Source organism: Schistocerca nitens, chromosome 2 (genome assembly GCF_023898315.1).
Source record: "Schistocerca nitens isolate TAMUIC-IGC-003100 chromosome 2, iqSchNite1.1, whole genome shotgun sequence".
NCBI classification, from domain to species: Eukaryota; Metazoa; Arthropoda; class Insecta; order Orthoptera; family Acrididae; genus Schistocerca; species Schistocerca nitens.
Window position 1 is genome coordinate 318172603 of NC_064615.1, and position 27341 is coordinate 318199943.

The window sequence follows — 27341 nt, forward strand, 5'->3', positions numbered from 1 at the left end:
TTTCATCTTTTTGCCTTGTGGTTCCTGTGCTGTTTTCACTATAGCATCTCCAAAGGTACCCACATATCTTCTACAGTATTTCTTTTTACACCAAATTCAGCCAGCCATTCATTGCCTAACGCTCCCTCTGAAACTGTCAACCACCTCGAGATACCATCTCCTTATTTTCCTACCTTTGTGCAATTGCTACACACTAGAACCGAAGTTTGTTTCTTCTGATTGACAACATATTTTGAGTAGTCCCTACCTGGAGATATGAATGGAGGAATATTCTTCCTCTGGAATATTTTACCCTCTGGGATGTCACATCCTCATTAAACCAAACAGTTGAACAGCATGCCCTCGAGAAACATAATGGCTGGAGTTTTCCCTTGCCTTCATCTGTGCACACCACTAGGTATCAAGCACAGCAAAGAATTGTTCGTTAAGGTTAGAAGGCCAAATCAGTTAATCATCTACATTGTTTCACCAATAATTATTGAAAATGTTGATGCTGACCTTCAGGAATCATATGTTCATCTGGCCCCTCCATGGCTAGACTTCAGATATGTTGTACCTACAACACGGCTATCTGCATGACTAGGCTTACAAGATACCCCACCACCACAGGGTCAGTGGTGTGAGGATTATAATCCTGAGTTCCTGGATGAATGACCCTACAAATTGGAATAACTGTTAGTGATCTCAAAAGAATAATTCACTGGAGAAAGTGATAAAATTACAAGGAGACGCAAGGCTGGCCACCTCTTAGATCTTGAACTATATAATGTGATCTCTGATCACAGTGCTTGCTAAGTCCATTTCTTTGTTCTTAAAGGGCGGCCACCTTAGTTGCATGTGACCAGCTGAGGTGTGCACTTTTGTTTGCTAGTCAGCTGTCAACTGTGTGTCGTATGCAGACCAATGTACTTCATGTGTCCTTGCCATCTCTCTTCTGCTCAACGTGGCATCGCAGTCTCCATGAACTATGGGTGAAGGGAAAGTGCTTTGTTGTCAGGCATGGAAGATTGTGTGCCACATTACAAAATTTATGTTGGGTAAGGCAGATGAGGGTGTAAAAATACCAGTAAAATGTCCAACATGTTTAAATAAGGGAAAGACAACCAATCACCTATAGCAGATCTATGCATGGACCCAGTAAAACATAACAGCATATACCCTGTGTTTCGAGCACTAGCTTTTTTCTATCATGGGAGAGTGCATTTGGATGTCTCTGTGGTTGTGTGTTGGTTGGTTGGTTTACAAGAGGGGAAAGGGATCAAACTACTTGGACACCAGTCCCTTCTTCATTTTAGTGTTGGTATCACTTATGCTATGTTACCCACTAAAATTGTTTAGCGAGATTTCCTTCTTGCTGTGGGTGTTGTGACTTATATATTCCTTTCATCTTCATTTATTTGATGGTTTCTTATTTTCAGTGCTCTAGTCACATAGTACAGATTTTGAACTTTTGTATTTGGCAAATTACTCATCATACAAACACAACTTTTTAATATTATCTTTTGCAGGCTCACTAACTGTAGCTTGGAAGTTCTGTGAGAAATGCATTTGTGTGAAGGCTTCAGCTCTGCTACTGCATGGAGGCCATCTGCCCTACTGTGCCATCTGAGCAGCTGTGGTCAATTTATTTTGTACGAACTGTGCCTTCACAAGGCAAAATTCCATTAATACTGAGAGACACATTTAAAAGAGGGAATATTACTTCTAGCTTTCAGACCCATTAGTTCGCCGACGTAAACAAATATTCGCAGCTCTGCCTGGTAGAAGACAGTGCAAAAACCTGTAGGGTGAACGTAAGTAAGCTTTGTCAATGAAGTAATGAACAAGAAACATTCGCAGAAAAACGGCATAATGCCAAAAACAGCATAAGTAGCCGCAGTGTGAATGTTAGCAAGCTTCATGAACAAAGTAGCGATCAGGAAACATATGCAGTGAACCATAATAGTGCTAATAAATATCAAAAAGAAATTCAAACAGGAGTGAAACAGTGTGATGGTCAAAGTTTAGTACGTAAAACCTGTAAGATTACCTTATTGAGTGATAGTCAAGGTCATAATGTTTCAAGTTACCTTAATGAAAACGTAAATCTCGAGTGTCTGGGGTATGTGTATCCTTCAGCAGAAGCCAAGGATGTCTTGCAAAACACTAACAAAAAGGCTTCTGAAGCTGATGTCATAATTATGACTGGAACAAATGACATAGCGAAAAACAACAGCGCGAACTTAATAAAAGGTTTAAGAAGCACATTACCAAGTATCACATCAAAGAAAGTGTTTGTTGTCGATGTTCCATTTAGATATGATCTTACAAAATGATCCTGCGTAAATCGCGAGGTATTGGACGTACACAAACGGCTATATCACCTGTGTTCGAAATTAAAAAATACCACAATCATTAAAGCTAGCGAGTTTGACAGGGAGTGCTATACACGACAAGGATTCCACCTCAACAACCAAGGAAGAAGATTAATCTTGAAACTGATTACCAAAACTGTGAGTAAAGAAATGGCCACCTTAACAGTAATACCGCTGGACCAGGGAAACCTGTAAAACCTGCTGGTCTGTCTGGCAAAATATTAACAGATATGCTCCAGCAGGATCAAAATAACCTTCAAACCATTCACTCTGAGTCCAGGAAACTAGATGCATCCAAACGTTGTCAAAATGGGGCCTGGCTACCAGCAGTAGACTTACAAACAACTCAAGATATCAACTGTGTAGAAGTGCCCTTAAGAAGACAATCTGAACCCTCATCTTTACTGCCCAGGGTTAGCAAAAATAGTCTTCTGTTCTTACATATTAATATACAGTCTTTCAGAAAGAAGTTGGAAGAATTGCAGTACTGGTTAGAAACTTCCAACTGTGGTATACTTAGTGTAAATGAGTACTGGCTATATTCATCAGAAATCGACCTCAATATTCCATTTGGTTACTCCTTAGCTAGTAGTTACTGCAGATCAAAAATTGGACATGGGGGTGTTGCAATATATATTAAGAATAGACTAAATCTACAATACTTTACTATTGATGTCACAGACCTGTGTATAGACACCATCTTTGAGGCTGCAGTTGTACATATACCTAAACATAATATTATTGTTGCATCTGTATATCGCACACCATCTTCTAGTGAATATGAATTTATGGTAATTTAAAAAAACTGTTAGTCTTACTAACTAAGCCTAAATATAAATACCAAAGAATCTTAATTTTTGGTGATATTAATATGGATATCAGGGTACAGAGTCATATCATATTGGAATTCTTGGATAGCCTAAGAGCTTTTGATTGCTATTGTCTAAATGATAAGCCTACAAGATATAATGCATGCTTAGACAATATAATAAGTAATATCCATGAAAATAATGTTGAAATTGGAGTAGTGAAGTTAGGCCTAGCTGACCATGATGGCCTATGGATTACAGTTCCAGTCAGCATTCCAGATGAACAACACAAAACTGTTAGACCTATGAATGAATGCAACATAAGAGAGTTTAGAACCAGATTAATGTCAGTTAACTGGAATGACATCTTATACAAAGATATGTGTGTGAATAACACAAGCAAATTATTTATAGAGGAAATTGCAAGAATATTTGATGAGTGTTGTCCCAGATTAGTAAAAAGACAGAATAATAACCGAGCTCATAAACCACAGAGACTAAATAATTGGTTTACGCCATACCTCAACAGCATCAGGATTATGCTTCTTATGTTTAAGGACAGATCTCATAACAGCAACGAGTACAAAGAGATGTACATTAGAATAAGAAATATTTATAGATCTGAAATAAGTTTGGCAAAATGTAGGGCGAATGATATCTATATTCTTAAATCCAGAAACAGCTGTAAAGCTGCCTGGGAAGTAATTAAAAGTGAAATAAATAGACCAACAACTCAACTAGCTATACCCATAGCCCCAGATATCTTAAATTCACACTTTGTTAACTTCAGTTTACAACAAGATTTGTCTCCCCTCAACGCCAGGCTTGATGCTAGAACTCTTTTAGGTTCAAATAAGTATGTAGTCCATAAATTCTGCTAGGCAACAGTAACTGAAAATGATGTTAGCAAAGCAATAGGCAAACTAAGTAGTTCCAGAGCAGAGGACTTCTATGGTCTGTCAAACTTTGTCATAAAGAAGATATCAAGTGATCTTCTGCCCCCTCTAACCACTCTCATTAACCATATATTACAGCAAGGGATTTTCCCCGACTGTTTGAAAATAGCAGTAACTATTCCCATATTTAAGAAAGGAGATAAATCAAATCCAAGTAACTATCGCCCTATCTCATTAATCCCAATAATATCTAAAATAATCGAAGACTGTGTTCACCAACAAATGAATCACTATTTTGAGAGGAATAATTTGTTAAATAACTCACAGTATGGATTCAGGTCTAAACTATCCACAGTTAAAGCAGTTGAAAATATTGTTAGTGATATATATGATGGCTCTGAAAATAAATTAATCTCATGTGCTACTCTCCTAGACCTGAGTAAAGCATTTGACACTGTATCTCATAGTACTTTGATCATGAAATTAAGACACTACGGCATGGAAGAGGACACCCTGAAATTATTAGAATCCTACTTAAGCAACAGAGTACAATTTGTTAGTGTAAATGGGCAGCTGTCAAACCCACAAATAATAAAAAGAGGTGTGCCACAGGGCTCCATACTTGGGCCCTTCCTGTTTGTAGTGTATGTTAATGATATGCCACAGTATTTACCCTGTAAAACAGTCCTCTATGCACACGATACAACTTTTATCAATTCAGGACAGACTCTTGAATCTGTACGAGGAAAAAATAATATAATATTTGAAAAATCAGTTCATTGGTTTAGTGCAAACTCCCTATTCATAAATGAAACAAAAACTGAGGAAATATACTTTAATTTGAAGGTATCAAACAAAGAAAATAAGTCCGTTAAACTGCTAGGAATGATGATTGACCAGAAACTTAGCTGGGATAAACATATCACATACGTCTGTTCTAAACTTGCACGTGCTATGTTCCTACTTTATAAGCTTAGGAGTAATGTCAGCCAAAACTTACTGCTGCATTCATATTTTGCTTATATCCACCCCCATCTTTCTTATGGTATTCTGCTCTGGGGAAATTCTCCCAGTTCAATATCAATTTTCAGATGGAAAAAAAAAGCTCTTCGATGTGTAGTGGGTTTATCTCCTAGGGATACATGCAGGGAACATTTCAAAAAACTTAACATCATGACAGTTCCTTGTTTGTACATCTATTATTGCTTACTACACGTAAAAGAAAACATAGCTCAATATCCCCTTAGGTCATCTGTCCACACCCACAATACAAGACGAAACCACACAATTGATCTGCTATACTCTAGACTGTCTAAGATACATAATAGTTATAATAGAGGGAAACATTCCACGTAGGAAAAATATATCTAAAAACAAAGATGATGTGACTTACCAAATGAAAGTGCTGGCAGGTCGACAGACACACAAACAAACACAAACATACACACAAAATTCAAGCTTTCGCAACAAACTGTTGCCTCATCAGGAAAGAGGGAAGGAGAGAGAAAGACGAAAGGATGTGTGTGTGTGCGCGAGTGTATACCCGTCCTTTTTTCCCCCTAAGGTAAGTCTTTCCGCTCCCGGGACTGGAATGACTCCTTACCCTCTCCCTTAAAACCCACATCCTTTCGTCTTTCCCTCTCCTTCCCTCTTTCCTGATGAGGCAACAGTTTGTTGCGAAAGCTTGAATTTTGTGTGTATGTTTGTGTTTGTTTGTGTGTCTGTCGACCTGCCAGCACTTTCATTTGGTAAGTCACATCATCTTTGTTTTTAGATATATTTTTCCTACGTGGAATGTTTCCCTCTATTATAACCATACATAATAGTTATAAATATGTAGGCCTCGAACTGTTTAATATGCTCCCTAAAATTGTACAAACAGTATCTAAAAGTAAATTTAAGACAACATTGGGTCAATGGCTCAAAGGTAAAGCATTTTACTCAGTTGATGAATTCAAAGATTGTAATATGGCAGATTTGCTGTTTTAACATAGAGAAAGGTACCTCTGCCTGTAGTAGGACCTAAATTTGTATCAATAGCTTAGGATAATGACATAGTGTTATCAACATGTATATGATAATGACATAGTGTCATCAACATGAATACTCCCTGCTTAATATAAATCTGTATAACGTTTTCCTTTTTATTGTAAAATTAATAATATATAAAATTCCAAATGTGTGCTATTGTACTACACTAAATTTCACATGATTTATATATACATTGTTAAGAGAATATAACCATCTTTATACTGTAATTGAACTTATTGACGAAGCCCATTGTATAAGAAAATACTGAACGGCTAATAAAGATTCTTATTCTTATTCTTTCCTCACAGAGGGATAAGAGGTATGTGAGAAAAGTAATAGACTGACAACACTGTTAGAATCTGGCAATGCTATGTTGTTCTATTGCTTAGGCCAGTGTGATCATCCCTTACAGACATTCAGCCCGAGTTTTAGCTCTGTACATCTATCACGTGATTTTTGAGAGTGCCATGAATGAAGTGCTTTTGTTGTGTGTTACGAAAATGGAACAGCGGAATTTAGAGCAACATTATGCAACCAAGTTTTGTGTTATACTCGAGGAATCCACGAATGTGACTTTTGAAAAGTTGAAACAGCTCTATGGGGAACGTTCCTTATCAAAAGTGCAAGTTTTTCACTGGCACAAATCATTTTTGGAAGCCTGAGAACTCGTTGAACATGAACATGAACTTCAACTTCGAAAACTGATGAAAATGTTGAATGTGTGCATGCTCTTTTAAGATCAGACATACATTTAACATGAAGGACGACGGGTGACTTGTTGAACATTTTCACTGTACATCAAATTTTGACTGAATATTTGCACATGCCAAAGGTTTGTGCAGAAATTGCACCGAAAATCTCACAACTGGCCAGAAGGCCAATCGAAGAAACATGTGTACCGATCTTCTTGAAGGGACTGCCAATGACTATGAATGGTTTAGTCATGTGATCACAGGTGATGTGTCCTGGGTTTTTGAGTACTAACCTGAGACAAACTAGCAAAGTGAGGAGTAGCAAAATGAGTCATCATCTCAGCTGAAAAAAGCTTGAATGAGCAAATCAAAGTCCAAAACAAAGCTGATTTGCTTTTTTGACAGTAAGGGTATTGTGCATAAAGAATTTTTTCCTCCAGGACAAACTGCCAACCACGTGTTTACAAAGGTGTCTTTGAAAGGCTTACGGAAAGGGTGAACGGAGTGAGACCAGTCGCTGCAGACAAGTGGATGCTGCATCATGGCGATGCCACATGTCAAATGGTTAATTCCATCATGTAATTTTTTTTATCTCACAAGACATTCCTGTTGTTCCACAGCCCCCTATTCATCTGATCCGAGTCTTGTAACTCTTTTCTTTTCCCAAAATAAAAAAAATGTCTTAAAAGGACATCATTTTGGGACTCTGTAGAACATTCAAAAGAATGTGACCAACATGTTAAAGGCACTACCAGTTGAAGCATTTCAGAGTGGCTACCGACTGGGAACAACACCTTTGCTATTCAATTATTTCTTTCCCAGAAGTAAGGTACTGAAATAATGATATCATACACCTTTCAGGATTGAAGTAATGTTAAAACAGACATTTATCATCTGTTGACAGATTTTATTAGCTAGGTCACTTTTATGAATGTAATAGTTGTATTATGACATCCTAGCAAGCCTAATACATATCTGTCATACATGTTATTAGAATTAAGGTAAATCGACAGCTAATCTTGAACGTTACTAATTCTTGGGTACAGGTACTATTAAACTTTGTTTCCACTCAGTAGGATACATACCATTAATTAGATAGAAATAGTAGATACCTAGAAGAATTGGAATAATAATTTTGACATTTTAAAATCTTGCTGGTACACAATCCATTGACAATGATAAAGGTATTCTGGCTAGTGAAATTACAGGTCATGCAAGCACCATAGTGGATGTAGATTTCTGAAATCATTCTCTTTAAAATGGAGATGTGTTCAACCTTAGAAACATCTGCAATAAATGATCATAAGCCTTGATCACTAAATCTTATTACTGTGTTACTATATTTAACTTTTACTTTACATAATTAGGCCCAGAAGACTGTGTGCACCTACAAGGCTCTTCTTCCACTGGATTCTGTTCTGTGCCTTCTTTCTGCCGCCAATCAACCTTTATGCCAATCTGCAGCAGGCCCTCGTGGATTCTGCCTCTCCACCTTTTCTTTGGTCTTCTTAGTGGTCTCCCTTATCAGGGAGCAAAATCTATGGATTTTAAATGCCATCAGCATTTATCCATCTGAGCAACATATCCCAACCATACAAGCTGCCTGCCTACAATGTTAGATCTATAGTACATTTCATCCAGCTCACAATTATGCCAGATCCTCCATTCTCCAGTAATCTCATCTTGTATTGGACTATAGATCTTCCTTAAGACTCATCACTCAAAAATGATAAGCTTATTTAAGTCTTTCTTCCGCGCACTCTTAAGTTTCACAACCGTATAGCCCTACTGTTTGGATCAGTGTTTTGTACAGCCGCAGTTTGAAATTCCTTGAGAGACTTTACAATTTAAAAAGCTGACTCAGACTGAAGTATGATTGGTTTGTGGCTTGGATCCTTGCTTTGATTTCTGCCTCACAAGATGTGTTCTCTGAACGGATTACCCCCAGATACTTAAAATTGTGAACCCTTCCGCATGATCACATTCCCACTACCAGAGGCCGAAATGGGTCTCTTGAACAGGCATGTGTCCTGCTCATTATCAATTACCCAGTCTTTGATTCATTCACAAGGATACCGATTCTGCTCGCTGCCACCTCCACCTGTCACTCATCTGCATCAGTTCTTCCTTAGATCTGGACAACAAGACCACATCATCGGCAAATGCGAGCTGTGTGATTTTCTCATCCGCTACCTTGATCCCCTTGACATTATTATGGAAAGCTTTCCTCATTATCTTTTCAAGTGCCAAGATGAACAATATTGGTGACACATCCATCTCCTTGTCTCAACCCTGTGTTTGTGTACTAGCTCTCCGTGACTTGATTCCAGAGCTTCACTTTGCCTTTTGAATCAGTCAGATGAACAGTTATCTAAGGATGATGAGTTTCTTGGACTCTGGTTGTGGGCTGTACTTGTAGCCAACTTCTTACTAGGAAGAGGTTCCTCCCAGTCTCTGCACTCTGTGCGGTCTTTACATCCCTCACCCAGTTCTTTGCTTTGATGTCAGTTGCAATGTCATCTGTCTGATTAACTGTTTTCCCATCTGGTGACACTGAAGTTCTTTTATGCATACCCATCTGTAGCAAATTTGTGCTGTTGATGAACATTCCCAACAGCATGGCAAAAGTTATGAGCCTAATGCCATTGTTGTTGCAGAGTTCACATAAACTGTGTCTCCCATTTGTTAAATGGAATAAGTCTTCTCTTTGCACTTCAGCATTTATATCACTCAGTAGGACTTTACAACTGCTACTGCTGAAGGCGTCTGTGACTACATCCAGTTTCACACAGAATTCATCTAACACTTGGAATGTGCTTTCTTCTGTGGGTGCATGGCAGTTCACAAATTACATATGTCTTTGTTCACTGATGAAAATCCAGATACATCAGCAGCTAGAGCCTTACTCGCACAAAATCGAATGCCCAATTAGTGTCTGATCTCACTTCTTCCGTTAAAGACAAGATGGTGGATACCAATATCCTCCGAGTGAACTTCTGTATAGCAACTAAATCTATCTTATATCTTACCATACCCTTGACTAGACTGACTCACACACCTGTTTATACGAACACCAAATATTCCATGTTCCAAATCATGTACCTTGTTCTTACATTTTTCACCTATTTTGTAGTCTGTTTACTGCTAACAAGTCATTTGTTACAAGGCAGTAACCCATTGCCAACTACCAACCTGGAGAACTACGGTTCTCGATTTTGGGATAAACGTCCCCAAGATGAATTGCTTTCTCTACAGCTGTCAAGGTTCATCTCCCCTTTTCTTAAAAATGTGAAGGGGTCAAGAACAGGAAGTGGGAAGACAGGGTGTTGTGAGACACACTCCATCTGGTTCACTGATTAAGACAAGTCTGGCTTGGGAGCACTGCCAATAGCTATGCTACTGCTGTCATAGCCATTAGTGTTATATGAACATGCAAATCTCTCTGCCCACAAGGACAATGCTATTTTAAGACTGTATCTCCTGGAGAGTTTGTGTTAATATATTGTATACCAGAAGTGTGAGGTTTTGTACTTAAGCAATTTAGACAAGAAGAGAATAATGTCAAAAATTAGATGGGCATAACAAATAACTAAAGAGGTGGTACTGAATCAAACTGAAGAATGATGAGCTTAGTGGCACAACTCGACTGAAAAAAGGTAGCAGTTGACAGGACACATACTGAATAATCATGGAATCATATATTTGGTAATGAAAGGAAGTGAGTGGGGGATAAAAATTGTAAAGGGAAACCAATGCTTGAATACAGTAAACAGAATCAAATGGATGTACTTTGTAGTAGATATGCAGAGACGTAGAGGCTTTCACAGGATAGACTAGGATGGAGAGCTGCATCAAATCACTCTTCAAATCAAACACCACCACCACCACCACCACCACCACAACAACAACCAACAACATAAAAGGGAACTCAAGTCTGATGTGATATTCTCTGTCTAGCAAGTGTGGTGGTATATGTTGCTATTCCAGGTAGCAACATGCCCCACTTCGTTTCTACTGTGCCGATGAAAGATGGTTGTGTAGAAACCTTAATTTGTGGTAATAGTTATAGAGGAAAGTTCGCATACTGTGCGTGCAATTTGATTTATGCACAGATACAAAATGCAAATATAAGCACAAAACAGCCATAAGGCGCAACAGAGGGCAAGTGTTCTGCTGGTGAGAAGGAGCCATTTACACTTTGACATTGTGACTTGGAGGTGCCATGGGCCTCAAAGATGAAGTAGTCATGATGACAAGGGCTGTGGCTGTGGCTCCAAGGAGAAAATTAAAAAAATAAATAAAATAAAATAAAATACTGTGTGGAATTAATTCATTAAGTACTTACTTACTTTTTGATTTTGGGATACAAATGATCCGTCTGGTGATAAGTTTGGTTATTAAGAGCTTAAATGTGAATCTATAATTGATACGGTGGAAGTGTTATGGGAAGTGTTAACTACAGAAGGATTTTGACAAGATGTTACACGATTTTGTAGCTAGTGAGTAGCAAACGTAATTTTCCTTTATCACAACGCTTTCCTTCAGACAGTGAAGAAGTTCGATTTAGCTACGAGTGGCACTATGGAGCAGGATCACAACTTCAAGGAGTGACAAATGCAGAAAGAGAAGATTTAAAGGTAAAGGTAATTATGAACATATGATTGACAAAACACATTCAAAGAATCTGCAGCCTTTTTTAAGTACTCTCCAGGCGTGCATATCAGCAGTAACATTCCATAAGCATGAACTACTTATGTTTATAGCAAAGAGTTAATAATTTTGAGTATTAGCAAATCTAGTTGATTTTGTGTTTCTGATTGTAAGATTATGCAAATTTATTCTGAATAAGATCTGTTTTTATAATGTAGAAGCACCTACATCAAATGGTGAATGGATGTGAAAGTTGTCATATATAGTGACAGTCTCTCCAACAACAAAAGCACCACCAACAACAAATCTAACAATAATCACACGTACTACCAAGCAACTGCAGCTTCTCTCACAAAATCATTAAAGTAAAAACAACAAACAACAGTTTTGAAATTGCACCATACTGTAGGCCTCCCTGTGAAAAGAAATTATTTAAAACTTCAAGTCTCCATGAAACTCTGTTCTTTAAGATTGAGTATGTTATGCTGCTTTTTCCTGATTATGTGCACCTTTCTAATTTTTTGTGGGAATTAATGTTCCTGAAGCAGAATTTACTGCCATGCCCTTCACAGGCAGTATGCAGAGTAAGGATGCAGCCATAGATATTACACTGTTAACTAAAACAGAATTGTACCAATGGAAGACCAACGAATTTCACAAAAATAGTATGATTACAGTACAGTTTGTTACCTGCATTATGCCGAAGTTCTGCAATTTCTTGTTTGTGCTGCCAATTTATTTTTTCTATTTCCAATTGCAGTGCTTTTATGGTTGCCTTTTCATCTCCTGCATTGCTAAATTCACGCAATATCTCTTGAAGTGTATTACAGCAGAAGTTCGCTATCTAAAACAGTAAAAATGATAAGCTAGAAACCAATGCAAACTCAAAAACATTTTTAATATATTACAAATTTCTGACATCATAAGAAATGTACCTACTGAGAACAAGCAAAACTCTGAATATAACAAAGTTCACTCTTAATTGCAAAGAATGTTTTAGTACAAAGGATTAAAAATTAGTGGGAAGTCAGCAACAACTGACAGTGATCTATGTGACAATTGAAACAATTTAGTTGCAATTTGCATGAAAGGGCTACGAGATGAAGCCACCATCTGGATGCACTTTATTAACTTTTATGATGTCTTGACCACATTTTTTTTTTATTATTCCCAAAATCAACTTATGTGTTTTGACATTTCATCTTTTTCAAAGAGAATGAAAAACACAAAACATGTATAGGAAGATACACAAATATGTTACATTTCACTATTGCTTAGAGACATTGCATAAAGAGTACAACATGGCTTTCCAGTATAGCTGACAAATTCAAACATTTACTGTAATGCTGAAAGAATTTTATACACTCCACAGGATTCAACTGTTCCAATTTGTTGAGGAAGTCAGTGACAGCTTTTCTTCACTTTTCATCTCTAACAGTTTTTATAGATTAGGAAAGCAAGGTCAAGACTGCATGGTGCATGCTCAAACACTTAGTGGCCCAAATACAAAGCAAAAGTTGAATTTTTCCAACTGAGGATTGTGATGGATGAGAACAATTATCCTACTGGAAAGTGGAACAGTAAGTTTCTCATTTCATTTTTCAGTTCTTGGGATATGTAGCATTCAATCCCAAAATACTTTCCATGGGCTGTTAATTGGTTTGATTATTATTATTATTATTATTATTATTGATGTTGTTGTTGTTATATAAGAGAGTTTGGAATTAATATTCGATAGACCAGTATTAGCTTTCTGTGAGGCCCTTGTCTCATCACTAGTTACAATATTATCCAAACACTCCCCCCATGGCTCCAAAAATGAGTAAGAAAATTTAGGGCAGTTCTTATAATATTTTTGTGATCATTTAAGTCACCTATATGATTCATAACATTACCAGTAGAGAAGATTGATACTAAAAAATCAATTTTTTAGGAAACGAGATCGTTGATCACAAACTTCTGCTCCATAATGAAATATGATCTACCTTTGTTGAACATTGCTTGCTGTTAGGTGCTTGATTGTGTAATTGATACAAGAAACAAAGTGAGAGACAATACATGAATGCCAGTGAGTGCATATATTTTGTGTGTTATTTTTCAACACGAATGGGGTGACATCACTAAACTGCTTGAAGTACTAAAACTTCATAAAACTTCAAAATTTCAGTTTTTGAAGAAATGATCAACAAAGTATCCTAAACTGTTAACTTACAAATATATACTCTAATTCAAAAAATTTCCAATTCCCCCCCCCCCCCACCCAGATTGTAAGGATTAATATAATTTCATTAGAAAATCATGCACCCAATTTTGTCTTCAGTTGAATATAACATTTTCTGATGTAAATTTCGACTAGCTAGATATCTATTTGTTGAAACGATGCACAAACCATTCGGTTATGTTACTGTACTAGAGGGCAAGCGCGTGCAATCTGTGTTTACAATAACCACATACAATACGTACATTTTTGGACATGTTATGACATTATGTTCTGCCAAGAAGACATTGAATGTGCTAAAACAATACAAAATTTCTGAAGATAAATTTATTTGTTGAAATTGGTAAAGCAAAAAAAAATATATCTGTGCAACTGACAACTGAATTTTATTTTGAAAATATACACTACAGTTCCTGCAAAAATAGCAGCTACGAAAAATATAAAATCCCTTCCTGCATTGTTCAGTTATGTCAAATACATCTCACTGATTTTCTTGATGCTTTCTGAATTGTGCACATAGTCAGTATGAGTACTTGTAGTTGAAAGTCCTAGTGTCATGGTACAATAAATTATTTATCATTAGGACGAGATTATTTTATAAATGGCAACTTGCCAAACAAAATGTTATCTTTATGGCAGCTACATTCTTGAGGTAGTAGAGTACAAATGATAATTTCGTCTGAATGGTTTAAAAAGATTTGTTGAATTAGAATATTTAAATATGTTCAAACTGAAATCCCCTTGAGATGGAAGGAGTTTATGTGTATTAAATGCATACAAAATAGTAATTTTTATGGGGGTGACACTACACCACTGGACCATAATTTGAGACATAAAGCTACTATTTCAGTAACGAATTTATAGTATATGGCAGATGTTCAGTTACTAGAAAAATAAAGCTATTTAGCTCAGCAACAAATGCTCCACATACAATTGGTGATGAAAGCATCAGAAAATCAGCTTACTTTACATATTTCCATTCTTTGGGGCAATTCCACAGACAGACACAAAAGAATTCATTGAACAGAAGCCTGCTGTATGGATAATACCTGGTGTCCATTCTCAAGCTTCATGCAGGCAGCTGTTTGAAAAATTATAAATGCTTATAAAAACCTCACAATACCTTTACTCTCTCTTATGAAGTATGCTGTGAAGAATTATGCATTACTTGAAAATAATAGTTTTTTGTCAGCAGTCTACTGACTGGTTTGATGCGGCCCATCACGAATTCCTTTCCTGTGCTAACCTCTTCATCTCAGAGTAGCACTTGCAACCTACGTCCTCAATTATTTGCTTGGCGTATTCCAATCTCTGTCTTCCTCTACAGTTTTTGCCCTCTACAGCTCCCTCTAGTACCGTGGAAGTCATTCCCTCATGTCTTAGCAGATGTCCTATCATCCTGTCCCTTCTCATTATGAGTGTTTTTCACATATTCCTTTCCTCTCCGATTCTGCGTAGAACATTCGTCTATAGCACCACATCTCAAATGCTTCGATTCTCTTCTGTTCCGGTTTTCCCACAGTCCATGTTTCACTACCATACAATACTAAACTCCAGACTACATCCTCAGAAATTTCTTCCTCAAATTAAGGCCGGTATTTGATATTAGTAGATTTCTCTTGGCCAGAAATGCCTTTTTTGCCATAGCGAGTCTGCTTTTGATGTCCTCCTTGCTCCGTCCGTCATTGGTTATTTTACTGCCTAGGTAGCAGAATTCCTTAACTTCATTGACTTTGAGACCATCAATCCTGATGTTAAGTTTCTCGCTGTTCTCATTTCTACTACTTCTCATTACCTTCATCTTTCTCTGATTTACTCTCAAACCATACTGTATACTCATTAGACTGTTCATTCCATTCAACAGATCATTTAATTCTTCTTCACTTTCACTCAGGATAGCAATGTCATCAGCGAATCGTATCATTGATATCCTTTCACCTTGTATTTTAATTCCACTCCTGAACCTTTCTTTTATTTCCATCATTGCTTCCTCGATGTACAGATTGAAGAGTAGGGGTGAAAGGCTACAGCCTTGTCTTACACCCTTCTTAATATGAGCACTTCGATCTTGATCGTCCACTCTTATTATTCCCTCTTGGTTGTTGTACATATTGTACATGACATGTCTCTCCCTATGGATTACCCCTACTTTTTTCAGAATCTCGAACAGCTTGCACCATTTTATATTGTCGAACGCTTTTTCCAGGTCGACAAATCCTATGAACGTGTCTTGATTTTTCTTTAGCCTTGCTTCCATTATTAGCCGTAACGTCAGAATTGCCTCTCTCGTCCCTTTACTTTTTCTAAAGCCAAACTGATCGTCACCTAGCGCATTCTCAATTTTCTTTTCCGTTCTTCTGTATATTATTCTTGTAAGCAGCTTCGATGCATGAGCTGTTAAGCTGATTGTGCGATAATTCTTGCACTTGTCAGCTCTTGCCGTCTTCGGAATTGTGTGGTTGATGCTTTTCCGAAAGTCAGATGGTATGTCGCCAGACTCATATATTCTACAGACCAACGTGAATAGTCGTTTTGTTGCCACTTCCCCCAATGATTTTAGAAATTCTGTTGGAATGTTATCTATCCCTTCTGCCTTATTTGACGGTAAGTCCTCCAAAGCTCTTTTAAATTCCGATTCTAATACTGGATCCCCTATCTCTTCTAAATCGACTCCTGTTTCTTCTTCTATCACATCAGACAAATCTTTACCCTCACAGAGGCTTTCAATGTATTCTTTCCACCTATCTGCTCTCTCCTCTGCATTTAACAGTGGAATTCCCGTTGCACTCTTAATGTTACCACCGTTGCTTTTAATGTCACCAAAGGTTGTTTTGACTTTTCTGTATGCTGAGTCTGTCCTTCCGACAATCATATCTTTTTCGATGTCTTCATATTTTTCCTGCAGCCATTTTGTCTTAGCTTCCGTGCACTTCCTATTTATTTCATTCCTCAGCGACTTGTATTTCTGTATTCCTGATTTTCCCGGAACATGTTTGTACTTCCTCCTTTCATCAATCAACTGAAGTATTTCTTCTGTTACCCATGGTTTCTTCGCAGCTACCTTCTTTGTACCTATGTTTTCTTTCCCAACTTCTGTGATGGCCCTTTTTAGAGATGTCCATTCCTCTTCAACTGTACTGCCTACTGCGCTATTCCTTATTGCTGTATCTATAGCGTTAGAGAACTTCAAACGTATCTCGTCATTCCTTAGTACTTCCGTATCCCACTTCTTTGCGTATTGATTCTTCCTGACTAATGTCTTGAACTTCAGCCTACTCTTCATCACTACTATATTGTGATCTGAGTCTATATCTGCTCCGAAAATTATAGTAGTATTCGTAAATATAACAGCAAGAACAAAAATAACCTCCACTGTCCACAACGTAACCCTATACTAGTACAGAAAGTAGTGAAGTACAAAGCCATAAACATATCTGACCACTTCCCTTTCAAACTAACAGTTCTAACAAGTAATGAAAGTTTCGAAAACAAAATGAAATCATTTCTACGTGATGACAACTTCTTCTACGCCATAGATGAACCAATAATATTTAAAATTTGTGTTACACTTATCAAATTTTGTTGTAGATGAAGATTTAAGAAGTCTTATTATGTAAAGGGCCAGTATGTAGTCAAATTTTCTCAAAGAAAGTGTATCACTGGACAGCTTAGGATTTGAATCCAGAATGAATCTTTCACTCTGCAGTGAAGTGTGCATTTTTGAATCAAAACTTTGAAACACTCCATTAGATGTGCCTGCATGTTCAGTCAATAAGAGCATTATGAAAGGCAAAAGATTGAGGTCTGGTTCAGTACCCAGTTTAAATCTGCCCTTCCCTTTTGCCACACAGCACTGTGCTTGTCACTGTCAATCTCACCTCCACCTACACCAACTCAGGAATGCCCACAGTTTTGCTGTCATCAAACAGCATCACTTCCAATGTCTGGGTGACAACAAACCAAATTACCTCCTTCCTGGTGACTACAACTAATTACTTTCTTATTCATAACTACTTTTCCTTTAAAGATATAACTGAATTACAAATTTAAATTAGTAAAGGTATGGGCACGGTATAATCACTTACTGTCCTGTCCATGGGTCCTTAGTAAGAAGCCTGCTAGTAAACCATCACCACAGTCAGACAGATTGATGATACCTTTTTATACGGATCCAGGGTACACTACCTTATCTTTATTACCTTAAGAGCCTCAACTCCCTGACCCATTCATTTCCCCATGACCCTCCTGGATCTAACCTCAATGATGACTCCATAAGAAGATGTGTATATATTAAACCCACTTATCAACAAAAATGCCTTCTTTCTGGCAGTTGTTACCCAGTCCACACCAAAATGTCTCTCTCAGTCAATGTGGCCATACACGACTGTCACATCTGAAGTGGCAAGCAGTCTCATACAATGCAAAAATGTTTCAGTAGCCTTTACAGTTTGACTCTATCTATCCCATCCCATCTAGAAACAATTCTTCAATGTCTTTTCTTCAAATATATGCAATATTCATCACAGGTCTTTAGACCAGCTATGCAGGAGCACACACTGCCTTACTCAGTACCAGCCAGAAATGGAACAGCTACCTCTTACCATGCTCTGAAATGAGATATATCCTTGTTACTATCCTCCTATGCTTTCTTTCATCTCACACTGTATGACTTAGGGTATAATGAGCCTGCTTATCCACAGACTTCTCAGGCACACTGTTCTGGATTTGTATGTTTAAGGATCTCAATGATTTTTGCTATTCAAATGATTTTCACCTCAAAGTGGTGTTCACTTTATTAATCCCACTGCTCTTGAACAAAGTACTATGTGTCACTGCGGTTGGGCTGTATCAACCACTTTAAGACTTCCGTATTTAGGTATCAAAGCACTATTGGAAAATTACTCTAAAGTTCAAATCAGACTATCAACAATTTGCCACTCCCAATCTCATACCCTTGCCACAGGAATCATATCCTTATGGAAGACCCAAGTGCAAGACCTGACCAATCCACCCAACCAGCATTTCCTATTCCAGTCCTGTCACAGGCTTATCCTAAGCATTCAGAGGCCAGGCCATCTGTGAAAGCATCCATGTTGTGTACTAGCCATGCTGCAATCATTGCTCAGCTTTTTATGTGGTATAACAACCAACCAGCTATCCACCAAGATGAATGGCCAGTGTCAAGTTGACCACCTTGTTGCACAACATGCAGCTGAACATAACATGCTTGATTTCAATGGCTGCTACACAACCCATGCCCTCTGGAACCTCCACTCCACTATCAGCTTTTCTGCAGATGGGAGTTATTCTTACAACACAATCTCAGCTCCCGAAATCATCCAAGCCTCAATGCACAGTAACCTACTATCCCCACCTGCTCCACTCAACAGTTTCTGCCCCCTCTGTCCCATCACCTCCCAACACATGTCCCCTCACCCTCATTGTGCACTGCTCTCTGCCAATGCACCCTCTGCTCCTCTCCTTTCCACTCCCTCTCTTCTTACCTCCCTCCCTCCCCCACACCTCCCAATGCTGCACCAGACAGCCTTGTCTGCCACGTCTAGTCCTGCACACACTCTGGCAGGCAGTATCATTTCCCCTTCCCCTATTAGTACACTGTTATCCATCCACAAGCCCTCCTCCATTACAGATTGTTGCTCCCGTTTGACGCAGTTCGGTTTCAGTTTGGCCTGAGCAGCCAGAGATAGTGGTCATAAGTGTGTGAGGTATGCTTCATTGAGTGAATGCGTGTGTTTTTGTTTTCTTTTGTGATGACTGCTTAGGCCGAAAGCTTAATATGTAGCAGTCTTTTCATTGTGCCTGTCCACAACTCAATGTGTCATTTTCTTATGTTTAATTTATAAATAAATGGATGGTTGACTCAGGCAATTAAGATATTTTTATGGAGAGTAACTTAACATTGGCTTCACACAAGTTTGATGTTAGAATTATGGCAAACTTAAAACTGCCATCCAAACTGAAGTTTAATGTATGACATGAATGACAAACTACATGACTTTCCAGCTTTTATCTGCACCACAAGCCCACATAATAACTGGCGAGGCAGGGACATGGTTCAAGGATGATAAATAAACATAAGTTAATATACAGCATAATTCAAAAGTATTTGTATACGCTTCATGGGTGTAATGTAAGCATCAAAATAAGAATAAAACTTTAAATAAAGTATGGTCTGAAATTGCTTTGTTTCAGAGTTATGCAATAGAGTAGGGATCACAAGTACATCACAAAATTAATTCTTCTCAGAAAGCAACAACATGAAGGAACCCAAAATTCAACTCAACCACACATACTGTATGTTTACCTTGGAAAAATTTCAAAACGATGTCCATGTAGATGAAGACTGTAACATGGTTGACTTCCTACTTCTCCTGGAATATGGAGGCTACGTTCATCTCATTCTGCACAGCTATTTTCAGTTCACTGCTATAGTTGTGCTACATTCCCAATTGCAACACCATACACCAGCTCCTTGAGACAGACCCAAAGATAGAAGTCCAGGGGTTAATATCTGGAGAGCTGGTAAGCCAAGCATCTGGTGCTGCATGACCTGTGCACTTATCAGGCTAAGCAGCTTTGAAATATTCTCTTACCACCCAAATGAAATGTGCAATGGCACCTTTGACAAAGCAACAACAGTTGATACGCAGGTGAACACGATGCACCGACAGTCTGTACTGGCGCATTATATGATGCCTACCACAAATGACATTATGCACCATACGTCGGAAATACAGCAGTTTCAGACAAAACTTCATTTAACATTTGACTTTTATTTGACCCACACGCATGAAGCATGTACAGTTATTTGTGAATCACTCTGTATAGTAGTAAAGGAGACACACACACACACACACACACACACACACACACACATACACACTTCTGTGCACCTACATTGTGCCAGATGGACACACAGAGCTAGAATTGCAGTTTGGTAGATGGACTGGAATAGGTGTAATGTTGTATGGGATGACAAGCAGTTGGAGGTAGCTAGTGGCTCTGAGGGAGGCAGCATGTGTGCAGGCTAGTTGTACAGGAGGGGTGGTGGCAGGTGCACAGGGGCTAGGCACGCAGCACACAGGTACCAAGCCAGTGAGGTAAACACATGATGAAGATCATATGCAGGTGTGGATTGGGATGACATTATAGGACAGAGGAAGGGCAAATTGTTAGGCAGAGGGTGTTAATATTTAGACACATTTATGTGGAGAAAATATGCCAATAAGTATTACCATGAGGTACTGTCATCTCACCTTTTCAGCATGCTTGTGAAATTCTGCAGTATTGGGACCTGCATCTGAAGTGGCACACGGAAGATAGGATTGATTGTTGCCCAATACAGGTGAACTTCTATATCGGGCATCTAAGGAGTCATCCATGCTATTTTCAACTACATTATTGTTCTGTCCATGCTCTGCTCTGCTATTAGGAAGTAGAATTACACTCTCAGGAGTTGCACGTCCTGGTATGTCAAGAGCTGATGCTTGTTTACTGTACTTTATTCCTACCAACACAGTTTTGCATGTATTAAGATTTTTAGTTGTTGCATCAGAACTAATATCTGATGGAGACCTATCAGAGAGAGACTTTTGGGATGTATCTTGCATACATTGTTCCAGTTGCTCACTAACATCTGATGTAGACCTATTTGAGAGAGACTTTGGGGACGCATCTTGTGTACATTGTTCCAGTTGATCATCTGGAGCATTACTTGATTCCACCATTTGCAATGACTGTTTTGCCTGTTTAGTTACACTTTCTTCTGCCGTCTCATTTTCACTTTGTATATCCTCATCACTTTCATGTTCACACACCATTTCAAAAGGTAAGAGAATATCGTCAGTGGCTTTGACTAGTTCTACACTTTTAGCACTGGTTTTGTTTGTATTTATTGTACTTGTGTTACTTTCATCTGGTTCAATATTTCCTACATTCTCAGAAGCTCGGTACTTGTCTGTAGTGGTAATATTTACTTCTTTTTGTTCTTCACATACTAAACTTGTGGATAACTGTGACACTGAAAGTATATTTGTGTTTTTATTAACAGTAACACATGTATTCTGAATCTCAGGCTGGTTTAAGGCTTCTGTTTCACGAGGGTTTTCGTCACCAGATGTGTGTGTCTCATCTGAGATCTTTACATCGGAAGCAGGTTCAATATCAGACTTATTTTCTTCCTTGAATTTAGTGGTCATGGCCGCTTCTGCTGCTTTCCTCTTCACACACATAACACTCACATCACGGATACGAATTCCTGAAGGTCTAACGGAAACATCTGGAATTTTATTTTCATCAGCATCGTCAAAGAATAGTTTTGAGGTCTCTTTCTTAGATTCAGGGGAATGTCTCACATTTGCAGACATTTTTAGAACAATATGTTCATCAGAGGTGTCTGGGCTGTCATCTGCTTCATAGTCTGTCAAATTTTCCCACTGTTGCTCAGGAACTGATTTAACTACTGATATTTCTGGCAAAGCACTACTCTCTAAAATAGTTGTGCCTTTGTCAACTCCAATATCTGAATTGTTACATAAAGATAGTTGACCATTTTCACTAATGTTCTCTCTTTCTTTTCCCCCAACTCCGTTCACATCTTCAGGTGAGAAAACAAAAAATTTAGCACTTGGAATTGTTGGTTCATTTTTTCCTTTTCGGCATTCTTCTTGTCCCTCTTCCTCTTCCTCCTCCTCCTTTTCCTCTTTCTGCTCCCTTTTCTCTTCTTCACATTTCTCTTCTTCCTTCTTTTCTTCTTCTTCTTCACACTTCTCTTCCTCTTCCTTTTCCTCTTCTTCACACTTTTCTATAATCAAGGTGTCAGATTCCACATTCTTATTGTGCTGAAATTCTTCAGTGCCCAATTTGTCTTCTGTGATTGTTACTTCCTCTGTGGTGCGCCTACTGTAACCATGTTCAGGAACTGCATCTGAGGCAGTTACAGTAATGCAAAGTACAGATCCATCTTTTGCTGGTTCTTTACTACTGGAAACTTTTATGGAATCTTTGTCTGACAGCAAAATTAATTTTTCATCTGAATATTCACTTTCTTTACTGTATATGTCATTCAGACCATCAACTGCATCATTTCTGGGTGTAAAATCTGCTATATCAGCATTGCTGCAATATGGGGACTGTTGATCGAAATTCTCCTCTTTCAGCGAGCCTTCTTCATCAGCATCCTTATGTTTTTCTAATGTCTGTTTCTTCGCTGGATCCACTATGTTAACATCTGGATGGGATGACTCTTCCACACTCAGTTCTGCAGATAGTTTGTTAGTGGTAGTTTTTAGTTCAGTGACACTGTCCAACTGCTTTACTAGTGGGGCAAGGGAAATTACGTTTGAGCTGTTTTCTGTGCATGCATCTGAATTTTCTAGCAGTTCTGTTTTTACATTCTGTTCCAGTAGCACATGCTTATTTTCCAGAGATATTTCAGAAGATGTTTTCATTTCATCATTTATATTAACAGATGAAACTGACACAATAACACTCTTTGGAATATTCACTATTACACTTGAGTCATTTGGTATTTCACTATTACATGACTGCCTTTCAGTGGTCAAACCTAATTCTCCACTGCCCAAAGAGTTTGAAGTAACTGATTCATTTTCAGGCACCTTCAGCTCTGAATCAGCTGGCACAGAACACAATACACGTTCTTGTACTGCACCAGAGTATTTCTTATCCAGCAACTCACTGTCAGTATTTGTTTCGGCTTTGTCAAGAACAGGAGAGTTTTCATTTTTTGTTGTTTCCTTCTGCAGTGGTACATTCTCATCAGGTTGGGTGCTTTCACCTTTGGTTCCAATTTTTAATTCTTTTGGTAACAGTTCCTTCAAATCTTTACCTTTGTTCGGTGAATCTACTGAGGAGAGAAAATCTGTTATTTGTTCATTATTGAATGCAGTATTATCTGCACCAGAAGTAATATTAACATCTGATATTTCACAAACTCTTCCACTAATTTTCGATTGGCTGTCAGAGGTTCCATTTGGCACCACCTTTGAGCAGCTGTCTCCATCAGACTTTACCGAATTTTGTGGTTGCAAACAGTCTCGATGCAGAGAACTGCTGTTGTCAGAAATATTTTGAGTTTCTGTAACTGGTCTTTCCACTTCTGGTTCTGGTATATCACATGTTGGTTCTAAGCTCATCAGCTTTTTCTGTAGAATGTCAACTATACCGGACTTACCAAATGACTTTGAAGCTTCATTTATAACATGTTCCCCAGATTCACTAACTACATTTCTTTCACTTTTTGTCCTTTTAGAAGGTATTTCTACACTTGTCTCACTGTCCTCTATGTCACTTTCTGTAAGTTTTATCTGTGCTGCTTCTTCCTCAAATTTAGACCATTCTATCAAGGATGCCCTACCTACTGAATTATCTGAAGTTAAACCATCCAGCTCTTCTGTGGTTTGTCTTCTGTCTATGCTTGGTGTTTTATTCCTCTTTTGTTTTGGAGGTTTCAGTTGGTGAGTAACTCCTTGGAGTTCATAACTGATAGCTAGTGGATCACCGTTGCTTCCCTGAAAGAAAAGAATAAAGTTTTTAAAATCTACAGTAATAAATACAAACTAAATAAATTATTAGCAAGAACTTCTGTCACAGTACTTTACTTGGGGAGACAAGTAGCCTGTTTAAACAGAAAACTGGAGCAACAATGTAATCAAATATGCAAGTTTGCATTATAAGGTGACACACAGCACTTCGAGCTGTATAACATGAAGAGGAACAAATGAAAATGAGGAAAGGCAACTAACTTATCTACAGGGTTATTACAAATGATTGAAGCGATTTCACAGCTCTACAATAACTTTATTATTTGAGATATTTTCACAATGCTTTGCACACACATACAAAAACTCAAAAAGTTTTTTTAGGCATTCACAAATGTTCGATATGTGCCCCTTTAGTGATTCGGCAGACATCAAGCCGATAATCAAGTGCCTCCCACACTCGGCACAGCATGTCCCCATCAATGAGTTCGAAACGGTAAGGCTTCTGCTTTAGCCTTTTCCGGAAGATTTTCCAAACCATCGGCTGTGGTACGTTTAGCTCCCTGCTTGCTTTATTCGTCGACTTCCGCGGGCTACGTGTGAAACTTGCCCGCACGCGTTCAACCGTTTCTTCGCTCACTGCAGCCGACCCCTTGGTTTCCCCTTACAGAGGCATCCAGAAGCTTTAAACTGCGCAAACCATCGCCGAATTGAGTTAGCAGTTGGTGGATCTTTGTTGAACTTCGTCCTGAAGTGTCGTTGCACTGTTATGACTGACTGATGTGAGTGCATTTCAAGCACGACATACGCTTTCTCGGCTCCTGTCGCCATTTTGTCTCACTGCGCTCTCGAGCGCTGTGGCGGCAGAAACCTGAAGTGCGGCTTCAGCCGAACAAAACTTTATGAGTTTTTCTACGTATCTGTAGTGTGTCGTGACCATATATCAATGAATGGAGCTACAGTGAATTTATGAAATCGCTTCAATCATTTGTAATAGCCCTGTATAGCCGACTGATTTGTGCTACACACACACACACACACACACACACACACACACACACACACACACACAAACACAGCTCAGAAACTAATCTCACACTCACACAAAAACCCAAATGCACTGACATGTGACTGCAGCCCTACTCCTGTCTGACTCGAAAGCTGTACCCAGGAATTGGTCTAGAGTGTTCTGTAAGCCACTTTTTGTTGGACGAGGTACATTTCTTTAGGTTTCTTCAAATTACTGTAATCAGTCGTCTTTTGTTTTGTTCTTCAATTTTTATTGTTTCATTACCAGTTTTGAACTGTCTAGAGATTTATCATCACATAGTACATGAATTACTAGGAGGTTTGAAACCAGTAATGTAATAGCTAAAATTAAAAAACAATAATGACAGGCAACTGGTTGCTGTAATTTCAAGAAGCCTTTATTCATCGCAGTTGCAGTGATACTCATCGATAATAGATAAAAGTTTTATATTTCTTTAGGATTTTTTCAATCAATCTAAGCCTGGCATTTGCATTTCTTGCAAATCAGGTTTGCTTTAAATGCTCACAGTTATGGTCATGAGAGTTAGTTACCATTGAGATTGGACATGGTGAGTTGATGTTAGTCAAGAGCGCCTTTAAGGCAACAAAGAGGCCATTATCAACATCTCACTGAGTTTGAACGAGGTCATGTAATAGGGCTACGAGAGGCTGGATGCTCTTCTGCAATACTGCAGGAAGACTTGGCAGGAATGTAGCCACTGTACATGAGGGAATTGGCGTACAGCTCTCGAGCATCACACTGCATCTGCACCAGCAATGTGAGCAGCAGTTGGCACCACAGTGACAGAACGCACTGTTACGAATTGTTTATTTCAAGCCAGAAACCCTGTAGCGTACATTCCACTAACACCAAACCACCACCACTTGTGACTTCAGCAGTGTCAAGCAATACCTCTTTGGAGGACACCTTGGAGGTCTGTTGTTTTTTCTGATGAAAGCTGGTTCTGCCTGGGTGCCACTGAAGACCGTGTGTTGATCAGAAGGAGGTCAGTTGAGGGCCTGCAACCAACCTGTCTATGTGCTAGACACACCAGACCAATACCTGGAGTTATAGTCTGGGGTGCGACTTTGTATGATAGCAGGAGCACACTCATGATTATCCCGTGCACTCCGACTGCAGATCTGTATGTCTATTGGTGATTTGACCTGTTGTGCTGCCGTGCAAGAATAGCATTCCAGGGACACTATATGTGTCAAACTGTCCAATTACAGCCACAGAGCACTCCAGGGGTTCTTTCCCAACAGGATAACATTCACCCACACACCGCTGTTGTAATCCAATATGCTCTACAGAGTGTTGACAACTTGCCTTGGTCTACACAATCACCAGATCTGTCTCAAATTGAGCACATCATCAGGTGGCAACTCCAGTGTCATCCACAAACAGCATTAAACATCCCTGTATTGACCTTGCAAGTGTGATAGCCTTGTAACTCCATCGCACAAACCAACATCTAGCACCTACAAAAAAGAATGTGTGCATGTCTGCATGGTTGCATTCAACACTGTGGCGGTTGCACCAGTTATTAATGCACCCCAGCATTTCACATTTGCAATAGTTTATCTCACACTTACATTAATCTGAGATCTTGCAATGTTAATCACTGAAATATGTTAGCCAGATAAATGTATTCCTGAAATTTCATTAGTCTATATCAATTATTTCTCGGTGTTGCAATTTTTTTTCTACCAGTGTATTACCGTGTTCATACTTAGGAGATACCCACATTACAGAAAATACTTTTATGTTGCAACAGTCTAAGAAAAGACTAAATTACAATTTGAAAACATAGTACCATATTTACACAATTTCGTGTTACTTCAGAGTTCACAAAATGATATATAAATTATAATAAGAAAAATTTAAGAACTGGGAGGAGAGTTCCATCTTAATGATGATTCCAGACCTTCACGCTCTGCAGCTGTTATCTGCAGGCATGAGTAACTTCACAGATTGCTTTATGGAGAATAAGTATGGGTGGGCTGCTCAACAACTTGCAATGCAGTGTGGTTAGTCAAAGAATGCAACTATCTCAAAAGAGTATTACAACTAGTGACACAATGACATACTGAATGCCAAGTGATGATACTAACTGCAGAGTTGTTAGTCGAATAGATATA

The 27341-nt window shown here is 38.5% G+C and overlaps 1 protein-coding gene across 1 annotated transcript in view; it reads right to left on the minus strand.

Annotated features, from left to right (window-relative positions):
* LOC126236096 (uncharacterized) overlaps positions 1-27341 on the minus strand; it is a 301836-nt gene that overhangs the window by 72563 nt on the left and 201932 nt on the right. Inside the window, exons 9-10 of the mRNA XM_049945164.1 lie at positions 20928-24200; positions 12123-12276 (exon numbers count right to left, since the gene is read on the minus strand). Coding sequence (XP_049801121.1) covers positions 12123-12276; positions 20928-24200 — 3427 coding nt within the window. The remainder of the gene's footprint in view (positions 1-12122; positions 12277-20927; positions 24201-27341) is intronic.